The sequence below is a fragment of the Rhodamnia argentea genome, chromosome 1, assembly GCF_020921035.1.
Source record: "Rhodamnia argentea isolate NSW1041297 chromosome 1, ASM2092103v1, whole genome shotgun sequence".
Lineage (NCBI taxonomy): Eukaryota > Viridiplantae > Streptophyta > Magnoliopsida > Myrtales > Myrtaceae > Rhodamnia > Rhodamnia argentea.
In genome coordinates, this window is record NC_063150.1 from 15,622 (window position 1) to 42,524 (window position 26,903).

Consider the following 26,903-nt stretch of genomic DNA (forward strand, 5'->3'; position numbering starts at 1 on the left):
TTTCGTTATGTAAATAGTGATAATATCTTTTTCCTTTTTCATCATTTTTAAAATCGAACACAAAATAAATAAATAAGAAGAGTATTGATTTAAAAAGGGACAAAAGAAAAAAGGAAAAAAAACTAAGATCGGTTCCGTCAATTTCATTTCCATTCCGCACAGGTTGTGGGGCTCCTGACAGTGCGGAGGCCGAAGAGGCGGAGTGTGGTGATGGAGAAGCTGAAGTCGATGGTGCCCGACACTCTCAAGGCGGTGGTGGCTGCACGTTCAAGCAGCGCTGATGACATCCTCTCCTCCTCCTCTTCTCTTCTCCACTTCTTTCTTGCCCTGCCCGACTTTCACCTGGTTCTTTCCTTTTCCCTCTCAATCAAAAGTAGCTGGGATGAGATGACATGATTCCATATGCTTTGGCCCATTCTTTTAGCCGAGTATGATTGGGGTTGTTGTCAGATGATGAGAGACTTGGTGGATCCTGAGAGGTGTGTCTGTAGTAAGAACAAGGATGCTGCATTGGATGCAAAGCAAAAGGGCTATCACTGCTTTTCCAGTGCAGACTTCTCCGGGGCCTTAACCTTCTATTCCCAAGTAACGTTAAGCTCGATGTTACTTTGGCGTGTCTTTGTGCTTTCCTTGCTATGCCACTTCACTTTCGCTTCCCTCCTCCTTATCAATAGGCGCTCATCGTTGCTCCCTTTGATGCTCGCGACAAGGACAAAAATCTGGTCTCCGTTTTATACTTGAATCGCGCAGTCGTGTTATATGTAAGTTTTTTTTTTTTTTTTTGTCCTGCACACCCTCATTTTATGCTTCTTCTAAATATTATATTGCTTCTGGCAGTTTCTTTGTTCTGAAACCCACATCATTTACTTTTGCGGCTTCTCGTGAGTTTCGTGTGTTGTATTTGCCCCCTGACATTATGTGTTTCCGTAACAATGACAAAAATCTGCTAATACATCGGACTGTTGTCTTTCTAGCTGAATTGGCCAATGATTTAAATGTACTTGCTTGGGAATTCAAAATTCAAAGGGAGGAATAGAATTGAAGTAAAAGAAGAAAAGTGAAGGGGTGGGATCAGGAACCCAAATTTCAATTTTTGGCAAATTTACCACTTGGGTCTTGGACAAGGCTCTCTTAGAGAAATAAATAAGCAAGCAAGTTGACAGAGCATACATGTCTACTAACAGCAGATATATCCACACCCATAAGAAGTTGTTCATCAAGTTCTCCTGTCTAGTTTCAGCCTTTCTCCTATGCCTGATTTTCTCTTGAAGGGAGAATGATTTAGTAGCATGTAGTTAGGCGAACGGTTTCGATTACCTAGTGAAGAAAAGGGGGAGTAGCCTTTGTTGTGATGGGCCTATTTAGCTTTTCCACTTACTACAAAAATTTAAAGGATTGAGACATCAATAGAACAAATGGAAAGCAAATAGTTACTTGTTGGAAAAAAAAAAGGATGATAGCGAACAAATACGCCCGCCGGACGCCATAATTTGTGAGGCCTCATGAGAACGAAAGATGAGAAGGATTTATATGATAGCATTTGATAGGAGAAGTTTTATGGAGGATGCTGTCATGCTGATTTGGACTGATGGGCTTGATTATGTGGACACTGTTGTTGGTTAAAATGGATTGGAGTATATCATCCTATCTCATCCAGTTACTTAATGTGTTTGTTAATAACTGAATTTGTGATTTGATCAATTCAATATTTTTTAAATTTGTCTTCGAGAAGATTGTGATAAATTATCGTTCAGGTTATATTGGTATTGTATCAGATCAATTATAGTCCTGCTTGACCAAGCTAGTTTTGAAAATGGTTATTATTTGTTTTATTAAATTATTATTCTGCTCAACCAGTTGGAAAAGAGATTTGGTTCATCCAAACGCAAGTTTTCAAGCCATGTACATTTTTTTCCCAACCAGGTTACACCAAAGAAAATCTCTTGATTTTGTATGGATCTTGGTCATTGTCTTTTGGATTTGTGGTGAGACAATGTGGCTGATGTTGGACTTTGTTCTTGGCCCTTAAAGCTCAATTCCAAACTTCTTTCTTCTTGTCTATGTTGCAAGTGTCAATTCTGATGAAAAAGCATGGAACTTTTGCCGTAACCTTGTTTTGATTGGTTCTTTGTTGCTCTTTGGTAGATCTTATCTCATTGCTACATCCTCTTTTCACAGAAACTTGGTTTTATAACAGAGTGTCTTCGAGACTGTAACAGGGCACTTCAAATTTCCCCAGGATATGCGAAGGTATGAAGCTATGACTCCAATTGCAATGTCTCTCTATTGTTAAAACGGTGATTGGAATTTGCTTCATAGCTTATGCACGTGGCATATTTTTCGTATTGCACTTCTGATGTCATCTATGGCGAGTGCCGTCTTTGCCAGAACCAAGCTGGTGACAACACCTCTCCTTATCCCAAGTGGGGCTGAGGTTCATGCAGCCATTGCTGGTGGTTGCTTGGATGGCGACATCCCTACACAAGCACACACTCTCAGCATAGTCAATTGTGTTACTGCAAAGGCACTTCTTTGTAAAATCATATAAAGTGGAATAGTTGATTGCACCAAACGCAGTTTGAAGACCAAGCTGCACAAATGGCACAAGTTAGAGGAAAAAAACGAACTGTCCCTTCATGGTAAATGAAGTTCTCTTTCTTTTGGTCAGAAAATAGCAGCAGTTTCACTTAAACAAACTATGGCTTGATTTGACTTTTGAACTTTGTTTGATTTTACATGAGCTGGAGATGAGTCGAGCTCAAGTACGTGGATTTTCTCTTGATTGAAGCTCTAATTCAAAAAGACGCCGGTTTGAGATCAAACCTTGCTTTAAGCATTGACTTATTTAATTCAACTTAATTTCAGTTGCTGAACTTGCCAACAAAAATTTTCAGGGGACGCAGACCATTGTTGCACTTTCTTCTTTCTTTCTATGGTCTGATTAGCTTGCCATACTTGGTTCTCTGCAAAAGCTTAATGTCTGCTGCAGGCATGGTATTGGAGAGGTAAGACCAATGCTTCTTCAGAAAATTACAAAGATGCAACTGCAGACTTTCATGTAGCCCATTTGATGGAGACATCATTGGGTGGCAAGAGACAGATTGAATGTGAGATGAAGATACTTCAGGTCCAGTTCACCAGGACATCTGGTTCATCAACTCAACATGATGAGAACACCTTCAGGATTTCAGGTGTTAGATTCTTCTTCGTTGTCTATGCATAATATAATCTGGTGGTGAACATTCTTGTTGCTGCCTTTCTCATGGGATTTGTTTTTGCAGCTGCTTGAATGATGTCAGAGTCCCTTGTTTATCTTCTGCTGTTTCTTAAAGATGTTTTAACATTTACGTTAATATAGCAAAACTACTGCTATATGTGCTAACGATTTACCACCTGAAAACTTTGTCTGATGGAGATTTAAAGAGAAATGTGACAATCTATATTAGGATGGAAAAAAAGAAGGAAAGAGAGGGAGGATTTGGTCATACTGTGTTTTGAGTGTTAATCAGAGCAAGGAAATGGTCTCACGACCATAATGCTCTTCTATGTTTTCAGAACAGGGAAAAAAAAAGGGAGAAGGTTACACTTTGGGAAATAATGAAATATGTATTACCAGCACCCCCTTCCCTAGAAATCCATCCTATTCATATGGATTAGGAGGGATTTAAAGAACCACATATTTGCTACTAAGGCAAAAGACATTTACCTCTTCTCCCTTAGTCCTTCTAAACAAGATACTACGTTGAAGCTTTCTCGTTCTTCCTGATCTTTTGAACCAAACAAGCTGAATTATGGGATCCAGCTGATGATGTTGGGAAGTTTTTTTTTTTAATGAGTTCATTTTCATCTCTTGCCACATATATCACATCTCTGGAAGGCTTCTACAGTTTTTAACAGCTTTCATCTTTTATGCAATCAGCATGTTTATTCCTTTATTTGGTATTAAGGCCGCAGCAAAATCCGAAGCCTATCAAAGAGAGAAATTCTAGAATTTCATCAGCCGACTGTGCACAGAGGTGGCATAAGTTGGCCCAACTGGTGAAGTCTGTCTGACTAGGAATGAAGTCAATTCATACTTGTTTTGGCCTTTTTTTTTTTTTTTTTTTTTTTAATAGCTGATATTTCAAATTCTCAAAACCCTAAGTGATTGATCCATATTGTATGGACTTGAGGCCAACCTTGGTCAATGCAAACTCAAGGTGCCCTTACCAAAACTTAAGTGCTGAACCTACAAACTGACGAAATCCTAGAAAACCAAAGCTGAAGGAAACCATTATACTATGCATATTCAAATTTTGTGATTGGTTATACAAAATCTTCTTTAAACAAGGACACATAATAGTCCATAGTTCTTTAAGACTTCCATCAAGTGTTACGTTAAATATGTTCAGGAAATGTGAATAAAAAATCTAGAAATTTCATATATTCATGAATGGAATTATAGGAAAATGTGGGACCACCACCAATTGGTCTAAAAGTTTAAGCTATTGAATGAAGGCAAAGGAATGCTCTAATATTATTTATGCTGGGATTTGACCTAGGCTTAAAGCTTGACCTATTAGTTAGAAATTGGGTGGCAATAAGGAGTTTGGCGAGGATAGACCCAATTGCTCTTCCTCTCATGCCATGTAGATAAATTGTTTTGCAAATTAATCTAGAAGAAGAAGCCATGAGATGAAGACGTGATTCAATATTTAAATGCCTACCGGAAGCAAATTCTTCCATTTGATTACATTAATCATCTCTTCACTTAGGATACATAAAGTTGATCTTACCGGTCTTTGTCTCCAAATGACTTAAATTTGGCCAGACTACTCGTATCTGTTCTACAGTTCCTTCATTACATATGAGGGAGGATGAGTGAAAAGTCCAATGAGAAATTTTGGTGGACGTTTGTCCTTATTTTGGGATATAAAGTTTTAGTTGGGGTTTTGGAGGGGAATGTTTTCCTCAGGGAATATGTGAAGTACGTTTCTGACCGCTAGATTACTTGATGATGGGATACTTTATTTGGTTTGCATGATCATCTACAATGTTTGCTACTATCCATTCTTTTCCTGGATGCTGAGAACCTTGTTTGCTGGTGATGTGTAAGTAATGCCTATTTCTCAAATCATTCTCCTTGTACTTGTTCCTTTGATAGATGATCCACTCGAGGTTAAAGTGAAGTCCATTGTGATGCCTCATAAAGGTAGGGGGATGGCTTCAGTTGGTGAAATTCCTCCATCTTATTTGGTTCACAATGAGGAACCTTATGCTGCGGTACGGATTTTTATCCTAGTTTGTCTCTGGTCCATCTCTACTTTCACACGTTGAGTCCTAACATGCCAAGTGCGACAGAAATTTTTTAATTCTCTGTTGACTCATGGAATGGAATATGCACATCCGTGTTAGGCATAAATTTACTTGTGAAATATCAGCAACTGACTAGCCTTTCAGACTGCCGAGTACTGGTAAAGATGACATGCCACGTACCTTTAGCTTGTGGCACACCATGACAAATTGCATTCCATGTACCATCATTGAAAGCAGCTCTGCATTAGCTTACGACATCAATTCTTTATTTTATGAGCTGGACTACTTAAAGCCCTTGTAGTGAACTACCTAGTAAGCCAGCTAGAATCCTTCCATGTTAAATGCTGTTGGCATGACTTAGCTGCCTTCCTCATTAAGAATTATCTTGTGGTGAAAAGTATTAACTTGCTGATTTCCTTTAGTCTTATGAGGATGTGTTAAGGTTGTGACAGAACCACACGTAAAAGGTTTATGGCTTCTAAAATTTGAATTGTGTGATTACCAAAAAAATTTATCGCACCTGTCTAATCTGAGTGATTCCCTACAGGGACTCTTGACCAGATTATATCAGTAATTATCTGAGGCAGGTCAATGTTTTTTTTTTTTTGGTAAGTTGAGGCAGGTCAATGTTAATCATCTGCTAAACACATTTTATTATGAGGGTGCTCCCCTGCTATGCAGGTCATATTGAAGAATTGTCGAGACAGGTACTGTCACTATTGCTTCAATGAATTACCATTGGATGTGGTACCCTGCTCTTTCTGTGCAATACCACGGTACTGCTCTGAGCATTGCCAGCTAAAAGCAGGAGGACATCGATCAAGACACAACATAGAAGATGTTGGCCTTCATGTAGAAGTTCCTACAGAGATTGAAAATCATATCAGAGAGGTTACTTCTGAAACTGGGGAGGAGAAAATTCTCGAGCACTTTCCAGAACACAGACATGAATGCCAGGATGCAAACTGGCCAGCTGTATTGCCGCATGAGGTAGTTTTAGCTGGTCGAATGGTAGTGAAGTCCCTGGTGCAAAGAAGAGACCTGGCGGAGATAAAAGCTTTGGTAATTTATGACAGTGATTAAATTATATAGTTCCTGAACCTTTTTAAATTTTCACAAGCTACGTGAGCATCTCATGGATCTTTTTAATTGCAGGATCTTTCTTATAGATACACTGAATTGGCGGTGGAGGTTAAACTGGAACTGTGTATATACGCAATTGTATTACTTGTTTGTCTTCAACACTCTCTCAGCCTTGACCTTCCAGTAAATCCTTATTTTGTGTATCAGGTCTCTCTCTCTCTCTCTCTCTCTCTCTCGATTGATCGAGAGGTGAACACAGGCATTTGTATCCATGCAATCATAAGTGCACATAGACATTGGGATGCATGGGCTCATGTTGGGACGCACTCTCACATGAGAAAGATGAATATTCCTGCTGTTTTCCCTTCGTCACTCCTGCAACTATGTCCTTCAAGCTGCAGTTGAGGATTTTACTTCCATACATATAGTTCCTATAGTTGTTTCTCATTATTGGTCAGGAAACAATGATCTTATAGTTGCTATCATTTTGGTTGGTAGCCACATATCATATTTTTGGGTGTCTTTCCAACTTGTTCAGGCACTTGAGAAGGATTTGCTGTTGCAAATTTAAGAAGTGCATTTTTCTGCCATAAAATGCTTCTTCTTTTTTAACTTATTACTTCAAATGGCAAGAATTTGTTATTCTTATCACCATTTTTCTTAATCTTCTGATAGCTATTATTATGAGTTTTGTTATCCTTTATGGACAAGATAAAGATCATGAGGTTGTTCAAATTTACCTTTATCTGGTGTCTAATGCTTCGCACCCATTCTTGTCGATGCAGATTATCATCATTATGTGTCAAATAAGGCTTAATTCTATGGCTATCATCCGGATGAAATCCAGCGATCCCAATGCTCCACAAGATCCTAATAGAAAATTCTCATCCGATGAAGGTGCTTCAGCTACTACAATAGAACAGGTCCTTCTACTGTTCTTTTTTTGGCTATTTAGAAATATATCTACCCTTATCATATATATCCAAGCAGAATTGTCACTTTTCCTCTAACAAAGGAAAATAAGTCTTTCTAGTCTCATTTGATCCGCTTTGGTAATTATTATGTAGGTCAGCGTTGGTCAAGCTATTTACGCCGTTGGCAGTTTGTTCAACCATTCTTGTCGTCCAAACATTCATGCATATTTTCTTGCTCGTACTCTCTACATCCGAACAACGGAACTGGTGGAAGCAGGTTGTTCCCTGGAGTTGTCTTATGGTCCACAGGTAATATGATCCTTGATCACCAGGTTCTTTCTTTTAATTAATCAATCATGCTGAGTTGCTAAACTTCAGTGCAGAAATCTATGGGGAAGACCTATGATAATAACAATGTATGTAACTTGCTGTTCACAATTGTCCAGTTTATTAATTGTATTGATGATTCACTGTTTGCAGGTTGGGCAACAGAACTGTCGAGACCGCCTTAAATTTCTGGAAGAGAAGTATTATTTTCAATGTCAGTGCAGAAGCTGTTCTGTTGTGAATCTCTCTGATCTTGTTCTGAGTGCTTTTCATTGTGTTCATCCTCATTGCTCTGGCATAGTTTTGGATACATTTGACATAAAATCTGAATATGAAAAACTTAAGCAGTCAAGACATGCTGGGGACTTTTATAGCTTGGAGCCTTATGTACAGGTATCAAAAATAATTCTCAGCTAGGACACATGCTAATCTCTTTTATAGGCTTTTCTGTTTGAAAAAACAGCATCAAAAAACTACTCATGAAGAAATTGCTGGCTGAGGAATCTTTTCTTGTTCCCATGGTGGCTACCTAAATTTTAATAGGTAGAGAAGCTTGGTGGTCTCTATGTTGGTGAAATGGATCACAATGCCCTGGCGAAAATTTATAGCTCCCTTCGTGCAAGTGGAGGATATTGCTTGAAGTGTGGGTCCCGGTGTGACCTCGAATCTTCTCGCCTGTTGGTGAGTGAAGCTTTGGGAAATATTGAAAGGTAATTTTGTGTATTTCCAAGAAGGTTTTGCCTTGTTATGGACAAGGGCTTAGTGTGGAGTGGTTACTGCAAGGTAGGAGGTTATCTCCTGATGAATTTGAGTAAAATTTGAGGTGAAGATTTTGCATTGTTGGGTGCATAGAAAAGAGCATTAAAAGTCAATCTGCAAATTTAATTTTTTTGTTTTGTTAAAGTTCTTTTCTACCTAGTATTAGGGTTTCAAATCGTGGTCTTCTCCATGCATGCACCGCCTATTATTTCATCTGTAAGAGCTTTCACTTCTTGACAGGTTGCAGCATGGAATAGTTAGAAAAGAACTGTCTAGTTCTTTACTTTCTGATGCTTCAGAATCTCTTGACCAGCTGAGAAGAATGTTGCATGCATATAACAAAAGCATTGCAGAAGTAAGTTCCTCCACTTCACCATTTCCCTATCATGTTTTTCTTGAGCGATTGTCTGATCTTATTTTGTGAACAGAAAGCATTAACATGTCGTGTTTTGAAGGGTAAAAAGTTTCATGTAAATCTACATTCGCAGGCAGAGGATAGTGTTGCACAAGCATTTTGCTTCATTGGAGAGCTGCAGTGTGCGATTGAGCACTGCAAATCATCAATTCAGGTAAAAATATGTGGGTGTGGGCGCTTAGATTCTTTACTTCAACTATCGTATTTCTTGTTTGAGTTTGCATAAATAGCCTTAACTTGAGACTTGGTGCTGAGAGTCGACGAGAGGCAGGATGAGAAGCTTGATGATCTTAAACAAATGTGTTGGATGTTATTGCATCCAATTTGTGAACCATATGCACTTGAATCTTGGGCTTTTAATGTCCTAGTTAAAAGGCATTACTAACATTTTGACAGCAGAAATACTAGTGATACCCCTGATTTCTAAGATCTACAATGATTTTCCATCAGTGCTGTATTGGCTTATCACCTGCAGTTTGTTTCACCTGCCTACTCATGCTTGATACTAAACACTGGTCAAATGTGAAGTGTAGATGATTCAAACAAAATCCATTATTTGCCGTTAGTGGATTTTCCTATTCATACAGGAGGATGTTCTAGGTCGAGAGATTTATCAGTTCACTTTGTACAGTGTCAACATCTGCATATGTTTGCCATAGCCATGTTTGCACAAGTCTTAACAATTAGGAGACTATTCTTTTCGTGAGGGGATAGTCAAGTTTGAGAGATCATGACCTGACTTGCCACAATATTAGACTGTTCTTGTGAGCTTTTAAGAATCAATTCTATAGTTGGTTTTTCATCTTCTTAATTTTCCCTTTTCCAGCTTTCCTTATGACGTTTGCTTTTCTGGCCTAGTAAAGATATTGATGACAAAAGGTGGTAGGGACATATAGTCCTTTCTGCGACTAAGATACCTGAATATTAAGTGAATATGCCGTGTGGAAAAGGCAATGTTTGGCACCATCATATTTAGCATGTAAGAGAGTATGAATTCCTGTACTGGGGATTTTATTTCCCAGGAATGTGAGAACTACAATTGGAATGAATAATGATAAGTATTACTTTTTGTTTCCTCTGCTTGTATGGAGGTTGCCCATTCTCTTGATAAGCATTGTTATAGTGGGCTGAGAGGAATCTAGGTTAACTAGATCACGGATCGCTTAGGTACGTAGAACGCATCGTGACGCTGGAGGTCACTCATCAAATATGTGATACGGTAGATATAGGCTTCTTTAGGTTGCTTTTAAAATCAGGCATGACTATTTACTTATTGCATTGAACTTCAGTCTAAAAATTATATTTCATGATTGGTTTCAACTTGCGGTTATCTTTTTCTGCTTAGATGACCTTGTTGGACATGTTTCTCTGTCAGTCGATCCCAACAAGTAAAAACAAGTTCTCTTCTGTTTTATACAAAACACAAAATTTCCTTGACATTCCTTACCAAAAAAAAAAAATTCCTTGACATTGCTCATGGAACGGCTTGGCATCCGCTTCTGCATTTTTGGTATGCATAACCTTTTTGCCAGAATCAGTGTTGGATCTTAATGGTGGAACTGTACTTCATAATACAAGCAGATAATAAGATTCAGAAATGAATTATCTGGGCCTAGTTTACTCATTCACGTTTCCCTGCCATTCATGAGGATCTAAAACTTGCATGATAAACAGCCTAACCTTTAATTTATGAAATTTTGTGAGATGGATTAGATTCTGTAGAGTAATTCATCTTATCAGTCAAAGCCAAGCAAGGTGTGAGAGGTTTCTTGCATAAATGTTTATTGTAGATAAAGCAGGTTATGAGGAGTTAGGTGTTTTGTGTTAATGAGGCTTTGTATCAACTGCCAGAGAGTTGTTTTTGGCATTTGGATTTGGAAATGAAGAGAAATACTAGTTTTTGCCAGACTGTTAGACAATGACAGTTAAATGGTGTTTCTCTGTGATCAAGGTCCTGTACAGCTCCAAATTGGGTGAAAACGTGTCATAGAAAATGAGCATCATAATATACATTTTAGAAAGTTATTGATTCTCATTGTCAACTTTTTCTAAATCGAAGTTGGCATGGCACCTAGGTATGTAGTTTGATATGTTTGTATGGATATTTATGGATATGCCTATGTCATGGATATTTGACCATGAGGATGTGAGATTTAATAGTCACTGAAGCATAGAGACATTTGCAAACTTTGTCATGAGCATTTTGAGAAATCTCAGAACTTGGAAGGCATGCGGCGCTGCTAGGGGAAAAATGGATTGGCATCAACACTCCTCTATCTGTCCTTCTACATGAATGTTTTTTCAGTCTCAGCTAACGTTACATTATTAAGAAACTTCATGATTCTAATGTGATGTTGAGTTATTTCAGGATGATTGATATGTCTCTAAATGTGGCTTGCTTTTGATGTGGAGACAGTGAAAGCCTCTAAAAATTTCGTAAAGATTTTTACTCACAGTGGTGTATTTATATGTAGATTCTGGAAAAGCTTTATAGTCCTGATCATGCTGTCATTGGATATGAGCTGGTGAAGCTCTTCTCCATTCAGCTATCATTGGGTGATGTTGCTGCTGGAGAGACCTTGAATCGACTGGGTGTAATCTTTGAGCATCACTATGGTTCGCATGCAGAGGTTGTATTTCCATATCTTAAATCATTCAAGAGGGAAGCAAGAAAATTGTGTGAGGTGGAAGACTCTTGAAGGTGCCAAGTATGGCAGTTCTCAACTCGATTTGAAGGGTTTTCTTTGCTCTCTCTAGAAAAGTGATATTCCTATGTTTTTCACATTTGTTAATGAGATTTAGTGCATTGGTGGCATTGGTGGATGGTGTGCATATTTTTGTAGGACTGCTGGCAATGACCAATTTCCAAGGACCAGCCTACAAGAGATTAGAGTAGAAGCTCGCTTTGTTTGCAAAAATGACAAACATGTACCCTTCTGTCCTGTTGCGGTTGAAAGGCCCGACTTTTGGGGACCAGTTCAAGCCACTTGAGGAGAGTAAGGGCCTGCATGGTAACCATTCTCATTCTATGATTCTCATTCTGATCCGGAAAAACCGATTCTGGTTCAAATGAATTTTTTGATTCTATTCTTGAATGAGTTTTAGAGAATCAGAACGTGTTTGATAACTGCACAAAATTTATGTTTCAAAAAAATGATTCTTTCCTCTAATTTTCATTTAAGTCAAATAACTATGCAGTTAATTTATAAAATTTTATCCTAAATTAAAGACTAATTTTCAATGCACACTCAAATAATTTAAAATACATTATTTTTTAGTATGTCATGAATGAAATACAAATTTTAATGCATGATGTTTGAAGTTCTTTAAATGTTGTGCTTTCTAAATACATAAAAATATCTTGTGACGCACGACTACCAGTATGCATGTTGGATGCCCTCATCCTCTGCAATATTCTTTGTAGAAGAGTGAAATCTATGAAATTTATGAAATTTAGGCCCAACTTTATGAAAATAAGGTCAAACTAGCATAATCTAAGCTTTTTCTATTTTTTAGGATTTTCTATTTTTTTTTTTTTTTTTTTAATTTTTATTTTATTTTATTTTATTTTATTTTATTTTATTTTTATTAGGTAGGGGGAAAAATGACGAGAAAATTATAAGGAAAAAATGAGAGATATGAGACTTTATTCTGTTTGCTATTTTCAAAAGTCATTCTTTTTCCGGAAGCAACTTTTTTTTGCTTCTGGATTTTACTTTAAAACCGATTCTGATTCTCCAAATCGATTTCGGAAAAACGAATCGAATCGAATTATTTACGTTACCAAACAGCATTCTCATTTTTTACTGTTGCGGGATGAGAATCGGAGAATGAGAATGGTTACCATGCAGACCCTAAGGGTGCGTTTTTGGCGATGATTTCGATCCTCTCATTTTCGTTCCCGAAACAAAAAGGATCAGAAACATGTTTGGTAATGAAAAAAAAAATGATTTTGATTCTGGTCCCGGGAACACTTTTGGACCACTTTTCAGAAGCAAAAAAAAAATGATTACGGTGTTTTGGAATACTTTTGGGGATCACTTTTTTGCACGATATACTTATGACTTATCCCTCGTACTTATAATTAAATTTTTAATATAAAATGGTATTATTTATAAAAAAAAAAAGTCCACGTGGATTTTCAACTTTACATAAATTAAAATAAATTAAAATTCAATTTTAAAAATTGCTAAAAACTAATTTCTTTAAATTAAAAATTTAATAAATGGGGGAAATAAAAAATATTTAGATTTTTAATTTAATAATTTAAAAATAATTTTAAAAAAATAAAAGATTGAAAAAAGCTAAAATTTTGAAAAAAAAAATCTCGTCACCAGATTCTTCCCCTCCCCTTCTTTTTTTTAAAATTAGTTTTTTTTTGTAAAATTTTAAGCCTATTTTTAAATTCAATTTATATTTATATTGATATTTAAAAAATTAGTTTTATAAAATTTTTAAATCTAATTTTTTTTATATATTATGGGACCTCTAATACGCATGTTTTTTTTTTGAATTTTTATATTTTTTATTCTAATTAAGTTTGTATTTTTTTATTTCCTATTATGTTTTTTCAACTTTTATCTTTTTTTTTATTAAAGACTGGACCCAACCCTCCTCATCGCAAACTAAATATCCATTTTTTCTCCATTTTTCAAGCCGCACAAAAAATTTGTCGAGTCGAGTGAAAAAAAAAATCAATGTAGTTGAGTTGCGGGTCTTGTAAGCTTGTACGATGTGTAATTACAAGAGTGCAAAACTATAGGCGGTTGCACAATGAGGAACTTTTCTTTCATTTTTTTTTTTTTGTAATCAATCTAAAAGTCACAAGAAATAATAGCAAACAAATGATTTAGACAAATTCTATAAATGTAATACAAATTACTTTTCAAACAATATAAACGATTGCATACTCATGACAAATCGACAAACGAATTGGGAACGGAAATTTTGTTGCTGTTTTTTTTTTTTTTTTTGCTCCATAATCACTATTTGATTATTTTCCCTATTCTTTGCCATCAAATGTGATTATATAATTATTTGATTTAAATGATAAATTGGGAACGGAAATTTTGTGCAGCTACCAAACGCGTTTCTATTTCGGGAACAAAAATTTTAAACGATTACCAAACGCATTCTAATTCTCAAAAAATCATCCAGGGAACGGATCAAAAAAAGTGATTTTGATCGGAATCATTTTTTGAGAACAGAATCATCGCCAAATGCACCTCTGCAACGGCGGTACTCGAAGTTATGGGAACTCATTTGGAGAAGAGTTGCTAGTTCTGATCCTTTTTCTTCCTGGTAGACAAGATAGGAGGCGACTCGAAATCTAGAACCTTGATATTCAAATAGAGAGGTCCAAATTCTTTAGATACATAATATGCTAAGTTGCCTACTTTTGCATGTGTTGTGTGGGTTACATTCTTGCAGATGAGCTGCTTTATCAAAGGAGCTGTCAATCATTTATTTTTCCACAGGGTTGCTTACCAATTACTTGAACAAAAGCCGAAAACATGATGAGCTTGATTAGTCCGAGAAGCCAAGGGATATGGTCCTTGTTTGGCCATAATTGGTTGTTTAAAGCATGTTTGTGCCATATTTTAAAATGTTGGATATGAAACCTAGTCTCGGATGCACATCTAAATGGTTAGACCGAATGCCTTATGTCAAAAGTGATTGATCTTCATGCTGCCATCGGTTGACATGTTAAGCATGCTTGTGTATGGTAAGCTAAAATGGAATCCTTAAGTTTTCCGGTCCGGATTTGAGTTACAGGATAATTTGTTACCATATCCGGGTTTTTGGGGACGTCCTTTGGACCTAACAAAGTCATATACATCCGGATAAAACGCTGGATAAAACGCTGGATAAAAAAATCCGGGGTTGGGTTGGGATAAACCTGGATTGGGTAAGAATTTTTTTTTTTAAAACAAAAACTTAACAAAGGTGGAATAGATCGTAAGCATCTATAGCAAACAGATCCAACCGGACCGAAGTTTTGCATCACTCGGGTCTTTGAGATGCCCTCGATGATTCCAAAGAAAGTTCTCTTGCTCATCTTCTTTTGTTGAACTAATGGAAGCAATGCTTCCACCACCTCAAACATTGGTGGCTAGAACCGTGGCTCCGCTTGTAGCACGTCATTGACAGCATTGCGCGGAACAAGCGATCGAACAATAAATAGACAGAACAAGAAAATAAATCGGACACCGGATGTACGTGGTTCGGTCGTAGAGACCTACGTCCACGGGGAGAGCAGCAACGAATTCCACTATAGAACGAGCGATACACGGAGATTACGGAACCACATTCGAGTAACTCAAACACTCTCGGTGTTTTCCAGCCCCAATTACATTCAAGAACACACACAGTGTTTAGCCCCCAATTCCTAATGAAATAATCTCTCAATCTCGCAAAGGAATTAACACAAATCTAACCTCAAGATTTAATCGGCTTCGACACTTAAATTCTTGATGTAATTTCGCAGAATAAACCCCACGAGCAAGCACTCGACAAACGGCGCTTCAAGAAGTCCCTCTTCATTGAATCGACAATCGGCGCTAATTGCAAAACTCATGCAAGAAAGCCACGCCCCAAAAAGTATCTTGCCACAAATATATATCCAATATATTCAACTTGACCGGTCCAAGAAGAAAAGCTCAACACTTTTTTTCTTTTAATTTCCTTTCCTTAATTAACAATGCAGGAAATCTTCGACTACCGAACATGGAATATATCTCCATGAGTTGACTTAATCTGGACGAAGCCAAGTCCATGTTGGACTCTCCAATTTTGTCGTTTTCTTGCCAACTTCACACGGAACCGATTTCCATAAATTTCAAATAAGGAGATCACGTCTTCAAGATATGCTCAAATATCCTTCTCCTTCGGTTGACCGAGTCCAATTGGGATTTTCTATTTCTTGAGCAAAGACACCAACGCAAATCAACTTTAATTCGTAAGTTGATTACGTATATATTTTCCTTTGCTCGATTTCGGATGTCCGCAAATATTCAATTCGGAATATTTACAATCTCGCTTCGGGCTCAAAACTCGAGACATATTTTAACAATCTCCACCTTGGCTCGATGTTTAAGCCAAGTCACAATCGTTTCGCTAGTATCCGAACATCATCTACTACTCTCCCAACAGCCCCAATGGGCTCAACCGCCACAGACATCATCCAAGTCCAAGTCGCGCTTGAACTTTGCCATAACCGTGGACCTCATCGGAATACCAACTCCATATTCACCTTTAACTGCTCCACAAGGACTTTTCGATACAAGCTCCTTGACCACAGATAAAGCAAAACCTTTATTGCATCCATATCCGTCGGGAGATCGAATACGTACCTTGTCAATATCAGCAGTTACAGCAACCATTGGCTCTACGGGCTCCACCTCACTACAAGCACCATCTGTGTCGATTACTACGCTAGTTTCCGCTACCTCAAGAGTTTCTGGTTGCAACTCCACCTCAAGCCGAACACCGTTCGGATCCATATTTATCTTGCCACAAACACTTCTAGCCCGAAGTACTGGAGACTCTTCAAAGGTAACTTTTCTACTGCGAACAGGTGAATTTATATTTAAGCACCACAATCGATAACCCTGCTCACCTCGTGCATAGCCATGGAATATGCACATTGCCCTCACATCGAGCTTACCATCACTCACTCGATAATAACATGGGCAACCAAACATTCTAAAAGTAAAATAATCAGCAACGTTATCTGACCACACTTCTTCGGGAGTCCGATATCCGATCGCGATCGATGGAGATCTGTTCACCGGATAGCTCGCCACACCAAGCACATTCGCTAGAATTTTCCTAGCCATACCAGCACTAGAGATCATTTTATGGGTCATCCCCGGTAATGTTCTGCTCATCAATTCCGCAAACTGTTGTGGTCTACCGGCACTAGTGCGGTGTTTCACTATGCCCTTCATCATGCAGAATTTATTTACCAGCTTCAAGCAAGACTCCATGCTACTGTCGGTTCGCACATGCTTGATCGACTTAGCAGTCTCCATCTCGATCAAAGCTCTCGACCGCGTGTTCCCGATAACAAGATCAAACTTGTGCACCGGCACAGACACCCGTGTCTTCCTTGAGCGGTCGTTAGACTCTCGAACAAATGTCGACGTCTCCGGAGCGAAACCCGTCAATGTCTCACCTTGAAGTTCATACAGGCCACCATGCTTGATTCCTTTCATTATCACCAGAGCACCTCGAACAATCTTCAGAACTCCACCTTGTGAAGAATACCTGCATCCAATTGAATCTAGGGCATCCAAGGAAATTAAGTTCTTTTTCAATTCTGGAACGTGTCTTACTCCGGTCAACGTCCTCACAATACCATCATGCATCCCGATTTTAACCTCACCAACACCCACAATATCGCATTCAGCATTGTTCCACAACCGCACTTTACTACTATCCGTGCACCGATAAGTAGCAAACCAGTTTCTGTTTGGTGTAGCATGAAAAGAACAACCAGAATCCATAATCCATCCGTCAAATGACGAATTCTCGATGAGAGACAAGACCCTATCGACACCATTAGAATCATCAGTTATAGCTGCAACATCATCTGTAGATTCAACTCTAATTCCCTTACCCATTTCGTTTTTCAGCTTAAAACAATTCCTTCTAAGATGCTCTCTCTTGCCACGGTTCCAACAAACAAGATCGCCGGTCCTAGATTGATTGCGTCTATTTGAGTTCATACTACTTCTACTACCATGAGTATCGGTTCTTCCTATATTTTCACCTACTAAAGCAGTAGATATATATTCGCGGGACTCTCTTCTACGGATGTCCTCACTTAAAATCAAATCTCAAATACCATCAAACGTCAAACTCATTGACCCGGAGGAATTACTAACAGCAGTAAAAGTAGTATTCCGGCTATCGGGCAATGAGGATAATAGAATCAAAGCACATACCTCATCTTCAAAGTCAATATCAACCGAACTCAATTGACTAACGATCACATTGAATTCATTGATATGATTAGCAACAGACGCACATTCGCTCATCTTCAAATTAAACAAACGTCACATCAAATAGACCTTATTGATCGCAGAGGGCTTCTCGTACATATCCGATAGGGCTTTCATCAAACCCGCAGTTGTCTTCTCTTTGACGATGTTAAACGCGACGTTACGAGCCAACGTCGGCCGAATAACACCCGGCGCTCGTCTATCCAGCAATTCCCAATCAGCCTGCTTCATCGTCTCTGGTTTCTCCTCGGATAGAGACAAGTGCAGCTTCATCTGATATAGATAGTCTTCAATCTACATCTTCCAGAAACCAAAGTCATTCCCCTCAAATCTGTCGATTTTCACTTTTACTTCTTCCGTCGCCATCGATTCGCTTCAACTCGACAAGCCTGGCTCTGATATCAATTGTCACGCGGAACAAGCGATCGAACAATAAAATAGACAGAACAAGAAAATAAATCGGACACCGGATGTACGTGGTTCGGTCGTAGAGACCTACGTGCACGGGGAGAGCATAAACGAATTCCACTATAGAACGAGCGATCCATGGAGATTACGGACCAAACTCGAGTAACTCAAACACTCACAGTGTTTCCCAAGCCCCAATTACAATCAAGAACGCATACAGTGTTTAGCCTCAAATTCCTAACGTAATAATCTCGCAATCTCGCAAAGGAATTTAAACAAATCTTAGACTCACAAGATTTAATTGGCTTGACACTCCAATACTTGATGTAATTCCATGGAATAACCCCCACGAGCAAGCACTCGACAAACGGTGCTTCAAGAAGTCCTTTCATTAACAACAACGCCTCACCTTTTGAGCACTCTCGGCAGACTTCTCCCTTCGTCAACGATGTTGCTTCCTTTTTATTTATATAAAAGTGAGTCCCACGGAAACAAAGCAAATAATAGCTTGCAGATGCCGACTCCAAGGTGAAAAAGGTATCATTCAAGATTTGAATCTCTTGGTCAATGGTCATACTTATCCTTTTAGATATTCCTTGGCAGAATTCGATTAGGATACGTTTCTTGCTTTCCTAACCAATATTCGGTCTTCTCCATGTCAATGATCCAAAGTCCATATATTGACTTTCCTAATTGACACACATTCGGAAACCGAAACCAATACAATCTGCAGCATTGTTTTGTATCGGGTTTCGTTCACGGGCTAAAACTCGAGACATATTATAACAGACACAATGATCCAAATCGTCGTGAACAAAAACAGGACTCCACCATGGGGTTGTAATCCTCACGGAGGCACCGAACGTCTCAACGGAAGAGGGAAAGATGGTGATGAAGAGCCTGTAAATCTTCGATATCACGAACAATCCGGATCTCGATCAATCTAAGGCAACGCAAGGACAATTTTGGTGGCCGCTTGAAATTTCCCACCCATTCTCTCTATCACGGTCTCGGATTTACCAATCTGTGTCACCACCGCACAACAATGTTGGTCGTAACCGTTTTAGATCGTTGCCATTGTGAAGGCGGTGGCCACAAATTCCTACACCTAGGGTCTTTCCTTAGCATTCATTTAATTGAATTTTTTAAGTTGTAATTGTATGATTTAATTGAATAATTTTTCATTGATAATCTTATCTTGAAGTGTATCAAACACTTGATAGGATTAAATATGTCCACCTTTAATATCCAAAGGATTTGGTATCCCACTTTATCTCATCCTATCCCAATTAAAGTCAACGACCAAACCTAACTCAAGAGTAAGCTATAAGGATCCCTTTATAGCCCCTACATCAACCCTCAACAAAGTGTAACATATTCTTTGACCAAACAACCAAAAAAAAAAAAAAAGTGTCACATATTCTAAATTGCAAAAAAAACAAAGATGTTCAATCCTAAAAATCCAAACAACCTCTAACGAAACTAATAAGCCTTCCCCAACATAACCCATAAGCCATTATTTTCCGTAAAACAAACGAAACTCAAAAAAATTTGTAAGTCCATCATATACGCATACTCAATCACTAATCACGCAAATGTTGCAGAGGGAGAGGGAGAGAGAAATCCAATCACGGGAAAAAGTGATGAGAACTTTGAGGGGGAAAAGGCGAAATCGAAATGAAGTGAAAAGGTCGTCAGAATGGAGAAGCTATTTTTATAGAGGGAGGGAGGGAGGGAGGGAGGGAGTAGTGGATTCCGGGGTTAAAATAAGACATTCCGTTCAAGAGAGAGCAAACTTGATCATATATATCATGTCAACACAATGAATTACATTACGGGAGCTCATCACATAATGTCTTGTTGAACCAATCCCGCTTGTTTGATGGTAAGTAAAGCAGTAGCTGAGTTCCATTTTCACCATGCAATATAATTAATCACATCAAATCAGGCTGTCACGCAAGAAATAGAAGAGCTTGTCAATGGCTGATCATTACCATATGAAGAACAATATATCATCAAAAAGGCTGTCTCGAACCAAATTTTACCTTCCATAAATTCTTACATTTCATGTGGACTGGATGGCTTCCCCTACACAAATCGTAATTCCACACACCAAAAAAAAAAAAAAAAAAAACCAAATGAATGTGTGTGTATGTGTGTCTCTAATTTCAAAGTCCACACACAAACAAGTTGCTTGATAGAATAAAAAAGAAACAAAATGCTGATAAATAATCAACCTAATCGTTCATGTCATAAAAATCAACTGGACTGGTCAGTTTGGTAGATCAAACAAGATCTCCTTAGATTTTCTTGATGGATCTTGATAAAGTACATCCACACACTCAATTCCGTGGTGGACACAAACATCAAACGATTCATCCGACTTTTTTTTTTTAATTGCTCCTACCTATTGTAAATTTCACTCCCGCTGCGAGATCAAGTACTATCCTGACGCATTGTGTTCATTTGATGATATGTGATTGTGCTAATCCGATGCTTGTCCTTTCACGATTGGCCACCCAAAAAAAAAAAAACTGTTAATAACCAGTAAAAACGAGTTCGTAAGGTCAATTTGGACTCAATAAGCTGGTGCCCAGGCCCTAGTCCCAAAGGCCGGGCCCCGGTCCATCGAGCTTGCTCAGAACCTAGTGCCCACGCTTGGATCTCCCAAGCCTAAAACCGAGTCCATCAAGGCCGAGGCCCAGGACACCGCTGCCCATGCCATGGTCAATTGAGATCGGGCTCAGGCGGTGCATATGCCTGGGCCAAGCTCGAGTTAATTTGGACACAATAAGCTAGCGCCCAAGCCCTCGTCCACAATGGCCGAGCCCAGGTTCATTGAAGCTTGGCCGGGAACTTAGTGCCCATGCTTGGATCTCTCGAGCCTAGGCCCGAGTCCATCAAGGCTGAGGTTCTGGACATCGCTGCGCATGCCCCGGTCAATCAAGGCCAAGCCTAGGAGCCCAATACCCATGCCCGGGTCCCTAGGCTCGAGACCCTAGTGCTAGTGCCCGAATCTTCTATGCCCGAGCCCGAGTCCATCAACGCCGAACGCGGGACTTCGATGCCAATGCCCAAGTCCCAAGCCCAACCTTGATGGGCTCGAGCCTAGTGGCCAAGGACCCGGGCTTGTTCTTTGAGGACCTGGGCAATGGCACTTGTCCTCGGAGTCAGGCTAGCCTCGATGGACTAGGGCTCCAAATTGCAGGCATCTGAGTTCGAGCATTGAGGGCCCAAGTCGCCAAGATCCTACGCTCGACCTTTGTGGACCTAGGCTCAGGTGCGAGGGATCCAAGTAACGCAATCGAGGCACCAAGAAGTCATGCACAGGTACTAGGTTCTTGGTTTCGGATTTTGTAAATGCAAGATCGATGCATGGGCTCTTTGCTTGGAACCCAAGTAGCCTTGCTCGGGTTGGGATCCATTGAGGCTAGACCCGTGATCTTGGTGTGCGTGCTTGGTTCCCTGATTGCCCGCACGCAAGTCACTAGAGTTTGAATAGTGTATGTATATCTAGAAAAATCTTTCCTTTTAAAACAACAAAAATATTTTCTGGTATTTTTTTTCATATTTCAGCAAAACGTCAGAAAAAATTGTCTGTTTTCTGAAAAATGACAATATAGAAAATATTTTCAAAAAATGTAATATTTTCCAGCATATACGCATACGGAGCCACAAATTACACAAATGCTGCAGAGGGAGATGGAGAGGGAATTTTTTTTTTTTTTTTTAAGAGGGGAGGGGGAGGAAGTAGTGGTGGCCGAAATAGGACATTCCGACCAGGATGTGGCCGGGCGGAGCAAAGCTGAACCAGCTTTCGAGATCCATGCAGTCTACTATCCACCGCGTTTTCGGTTGATTAAGTGAGGACAAGAGATGGAGAGAAGGCTAAGAGAGGTAAGAGAGTCGAGCCTGAGTAATTAACCTATATATCCCACTTCACAGCTCAAATTGCAGGTGATGGGACTTCTTGGGTGTCTTTAGATCCCAGCCCCGGATTTTGAGTTTATATGTCGGGAAATGAGGCCTCCATGCTTTTGAAACTTATGCTGGTTCTCTGCCTGAATGTTGCAAAAACTTTGCTTCTCACCATCTCAGCGATGATGAATTGTATCCATATTTGTCTTGTTTTGCTTAATTTGATGTACAAGAGTGCAGAGTGCTGGCTGTAGTATCATTTGAGCTGTTAATGTTCATATGAAGTCTTCATTTGCTGATCATAAGGTGTTATTTGCAGTATTCACTTGAAATTGCATCACCTTCTCATGAGTTCATAAGAGTTCCATGGTACTCATTTCCATGTTCCTTCTTAGCCCTACTTGTTTGTTGCCCATGGAAGTGGAATGCATGTCCTCTGGTGCTCCTGGTTTTGCGAATTTACTGTTTCACATCCTGATCTGCAAATTCCTTCCAAACTTCCTTGATCTATTTTTCAGCCTTAAACGGAAGATTATCTTCAACACTCAGTGGTGATTTTGCGTCATTTAGGAAGAGACTCCATCAGTAGCCAAAAAAGAAAATGTATCCAAATCAAATAAAGTGAACATTTCCTCTTGAGGCTCGAGGTCCATTTAGAGATCAAAGGAAATTTCACTCACACAAAAAGAAAACGGTAACACCAGTTAGCCCATCATCAGTAGTCTCTTTGGGCAAATTAAAATCCATAGTAAGTTCCATAGACAAGTTCGTATATTCATAGTAAGTTCTCTTATCTGATAGTACAAAAGCATGAAAAAGGATAACCACCCATGAAAGTTCCTTTGCAAGATTAATTGCAGAAAAAACAACGGAGATAGGTACTGATGATAGATGCAAAGCTGTTTATGTGAAACTTATATGCCATCAACACACATCATGAATTTCCCGTAAATTTTTTAAGGGTTTGTCACCAAGTTTATTTCTTTCCACTTCTCTCACAAGCACACATTAATATGGACAATTCACCCTGGTAGTCACACTGTTTCCATCGAAGGTGAAGTGGTTCTTGCAAATACTAAGAAACATCATCCCTAGGTTTCCCATAAGATGAAAATTTACAATGGTGAAAGCACTTATCTCCGAAACAAACCAGATTTTCACACTTTCTATGCAAGACCTGACGAAACATTAACACTAGCCGTGAGGAAATGGAAAGTATTCAAATCAAAGAGCAACCTTCTGGATTGAACTCATTCTATATCAACAAGTAGATAGGCCAACATAGAACTGTTGAAGTTTGTTTATAAAACAAACAAAACAAAAACTTGCCTTTCTAATCCCACATAGGATAGAAAGAAAAATGTAAATCTATTTATTAGTTAGAAGGCCGTTATAGTTTTTCAAAATAAAGAAATTGGCAAGTGAACTAGGTCCCACTATGCAGATGCGCGATTATTAACGCACTTTTCAACAATTATTTTTATATTTTATTTTTCGAAATAGTAATAATAATTAACTATTGAACCCGAAACAGTGCGACTGTTCACGTAGGAGTTAAAGTTAAGTTCCATTTTATTATTATTGTTTAATTTCAAAAAAAAATTGGCAAAATTTAATTTCAAATTTTATACAATGAAGAGTTATAATTTTTCGGATGCAACAGTTTTCAGACAATGAAAGGTTGCGTCTAAAGATGGCCACGGGCCGATTTTGACCCGGAACCGGCCCATTGACCGGGCTCACTGGTTAAGGCTCGCTAAGGTTCGGAATCGGCCCGGAACCTTCAGTTTCGAACTGGGCAATTAGCCATTAGGCTTAGGCCCAACGGCTTTTAAGCCTTAAAAAAATGGGGGAAAGAGTCGTTGGGCTCTTTCCCCCGCAGCCCATCTAACTGTTGCAAGCCTTAACAAAAAATAGTATGGCTCTTTCCCCCGCGGCCCATCTGATCGTTGCAACCCCCTCCCCTTCCTTTTTTGTTTTTTTTTTCCCAATTTATTAAAACTATCATAAATCTTTATAAATACCCATCTCTCCCTTTCATTTTTTCTCACAAATTTTCTCAATTCTTTTAATCCGCTCAATTCTCTCAATCCAGGCTCAATTCTCTCGGTTTTTCGAATCCGCTTTCTGCTCGATTCTCTCAAGAAAAATGGCAAGTGGAAGCAGATCCGGAGACAAGGGAAAGAGCGCAATGCCAATGGGGGATTCCGATTATCCACATAAATATGATCCTCGTGAGTTTGCATATTGGGTAGACGATGATGATAATATCAACGTTATTCCCAACATCGAAGAAATATCAATAACAAATGAGCCAGAATGGGAGGGTACATTCAACATATGGGAACACTTCATCAAGGAACATTTAGGCGAAAACAAGTATTAGGTAAAATGTAAATATTGTGGGGTTACATACAAATTTACAGTTGGAGGCAGGTATGAAACATTTCAACGGCATCTAAGGTAGAAACATCCAACGAAAATGAAATCGATACCAGCCAACAACAAATTTTCGGGTATATCAATTCTAGCACTTATTCTTTATTTCGTTACAATGAAAAAGTTTATAAAGAAGAATTAGCTAGACTTGCTGCCACCGAACGTTTATCATTTAATTTTGGTGAAAATTTTGATTTTAATCATTTTATAAACACTGCATGTACTCCGCAAGCACGACCTGTTCCGAGGAACACACTCAAATGCCAACTTATTGGGCTTTATAAAAAAGAAAAACAAGAGTTGAAAAACCTTTTTATGAATTTTCATGGACGTGTGCATATAAGTTGTGACATTTGAAGTGATCATTGGCAAACTCATTCTTATATGGGTATCACATGTTATTGAATAGGTGACGATTGGAACATTAAAAAATGAGGTATTGCATTTCAAGTTTTTGATGATAGGCATACGGCCAATAATATGTATAGAGTAATTAGGTAAGTTTTATAAGAATATGATTTGATTAATAAAATTTTTTCGGTTGATTTTGATAATGATGCGACGGATACCGCTTCCATTCCCGATTTAGAAAGGATTTGTAAACCCGCTTTTGGTGGACAATTTTTTCACATTAGATGTGCTTGCCATATTTTAAATTTATATGTACAAGATAATTTACGAATTTTTTATGCTTTCCCGAACCCAATAAAGAGAACAGTTCAATTTTTATGGAAACATCCCCAAATTATGAAAGAATGGGGCAAATTTTGTAAAGCACATAAAAAAAAGCCAAAAAGATTTTCAAAAGATGTTCCGACTTTTTGGAATTCTACTACGAGTTGCTTGATCAATCTTTTGTATATAAAGATTTATTATGTACGTTTATTTCGAAAAATGTTTCTGAAATTAATTTATTCCCACAAGAGTGGGATATTTGCCAAAATTTTTAGTTTTTTTAAAAGTTTTAACGATGCAACTTATACTTTATCCGGTGTTTATTATCCTACTATGCATTTATTTTTAATAGAGTGTATGAATATTGCTGGTGTTTTTGAAGAATATGAAAAAGATGATCATTTAGCTCCAATTATTATAATAATGTGAACAAAATGGCTGCATTATTATATCAAAATTCCTCTTATTTATGTGGTTGCTTTTATTTTCGATCAACATGCCAAATTAGATGGTTTAGGTGATCATTTGACTACGTATTATGAATGTTTTCATTTGAATGAAGTGGTAGATGTTAGAGCTATACAAGCAACGGTTAAACAAACAATAGTAGAATTGTATAATGAATGTTGTAATAGATATAATCTAGTAGGTGATAGTGGATCTTCCCAACATAGTGATGTGCAAAGGGAGGACCTATGTAGAATTAGTAGAGAGCACAAAATGCTAATGAGTAGACAAAAAAGATAAAAGTGAGCAGCATGTAATATTTTTGAAATAGATATCTATTTAACCATTTCTTTCTTTTGAGTTTGATGTTTCCGAAGGCGGTACAAATTTCAACATTTTAGAGTAGTGGAAGCGATATTCAACCAAAGTCTCAATCCCGACTCTCATCGCAAGATAGGTTTTAGCAACTCCTTGTTCAACAATTGCGGTTAAACAAGGAATTAGTGCTGGAGGCAATATTTTGGACGATCGACGTTCAAGATTACATCCAGATTTGGTGGAAGCTTAAGCTTGTATCGATGATTGGACAAAGGCTAAACATCGATAACAAGAGATGAATTGCAACAATGAAGCTGATTTCTTCGATGGTGATGGAGATACCACCGCCATGGGTACCGGAATGGGTAGCGACAATTGAGGTAAATTGAGATTATCAAAAGTAAAAGAACTATATGAGCTTCAATTCTTCTATCCCCAATAAGATTTAAAGGTACTTAATGATAATTCATTAAGTTCAAACCCCTTCCTCCTCTCATTTTTCCCCCCAAATTTGATTACAATGTACAACTTGATTACAATTTATATTTGAGAATTTATTATTTCATACTTTCATAATTTATTTTTTTTTATTTCGTAATTCATTATTTTAAATTAAATTTAAAATCGGCGGAATCGAAACCAGCCCTTAAACGGGCCCGGAACCACCGGTTCAAAATCGGAACCTCCCCTTAAGGTTCCGGTTCCGGTTCAAAGGTGACCATGAACCGAAACCGCCGATTCATGAACCGTGGCCACCACTAGCTGCATATGTTCGAATTAGCAATTTTGAACACGAATAGGTGTGTTCGAATTGTGATTTTTCAGACAATAACGATTGTGTCCAAACGGCGGTTTTCACACACGAACGACCATGTCCAAATTGCGACTTTTCGGAGATGA

General features: G+C 38.4%; 1 protein-coding gene across 3 annotated transcripts; it reads left to right on the plus strand.

Moving 5' to 3' along the window:
• Nucleotides 1–198: 198 nt before the first annotated feature.
• Nucleotides 199–26,730, plus strand: LOC115745292. Of its 3 annotated transcripts, XM_030680762.2 has the most exons (17): nt 199–345; nt 451–585; nt 675–761; nt 2,179–2,250; nt 2,990–3,191; nt 5,144–5,262; nt 5,977–6,357; nt 6,451–6,585; nt 7,164–7,301; nt 7,446–7,601; nt 7,773–8,012; nt 8,163–8,329; nt 8,619–8,733; nt 8,867–8,947; nt 9,381–9,417; nt 9,449–9,501; nt 11,269–11,396. In XM_030680762.2, exons 1-16 carry the CDS (start codon nt 211–213, stop codon nt 9,478–9,480), a joined length of 2,232 nt encoding a protein of 743 aa, XP_030536622.1. In that variant the 5' UTR covers nt 199–210; the 3' UTR covers nt 9,481–9,501; nt 11,269–11,396. The 3 variants fall into 3 exon arrangements, 2 of the variants coding, with proteins under 2 accessions (XP_030536622.1, XP_048134963.1); XM_048279006.1 differs by lacking the exons at nt 9,381–9,417; nt 9,449–9,501 and adding an exon at nt 26,718–26,730 and having other exon boundaries at nt 11,268–11,530; XR_007198445.1 differs by lacking the exons at nt 9,381–9,417; nt 9,449–9,501; nt 11,269–11,396 and having other exon boundaries at nt 8,163–8,300.
• The last annotated feature ends 173 nt before the right edge of the window (nt 26,731–26,903 follow it).

Excerpts from the sequence above, each read along its gene's own strand:
- LOC115745292 (XM_048279006.1), top strand. The coding sequence starts at position 211 with ATGGAGAAGCTGAAGTCGATGGTGCCCGACACTCTCAAGGCGGTGGTG. Across the intron at positions 6,358-6,450 it reads TGGCGGAGATAAAAGCTTTG|GATCTTTCTTATAGATACAC; the intron begins GTAATTTATGAC and ends TTTTAATTGCAG. Across the intron at positions 8,948-11,267 it reads ACTGCAAATCATCAATTCAG|ATTCTGGAAAAGCTTTATAG; the intron begins GTAAAAATATGT and ends ATTTATATGTAG.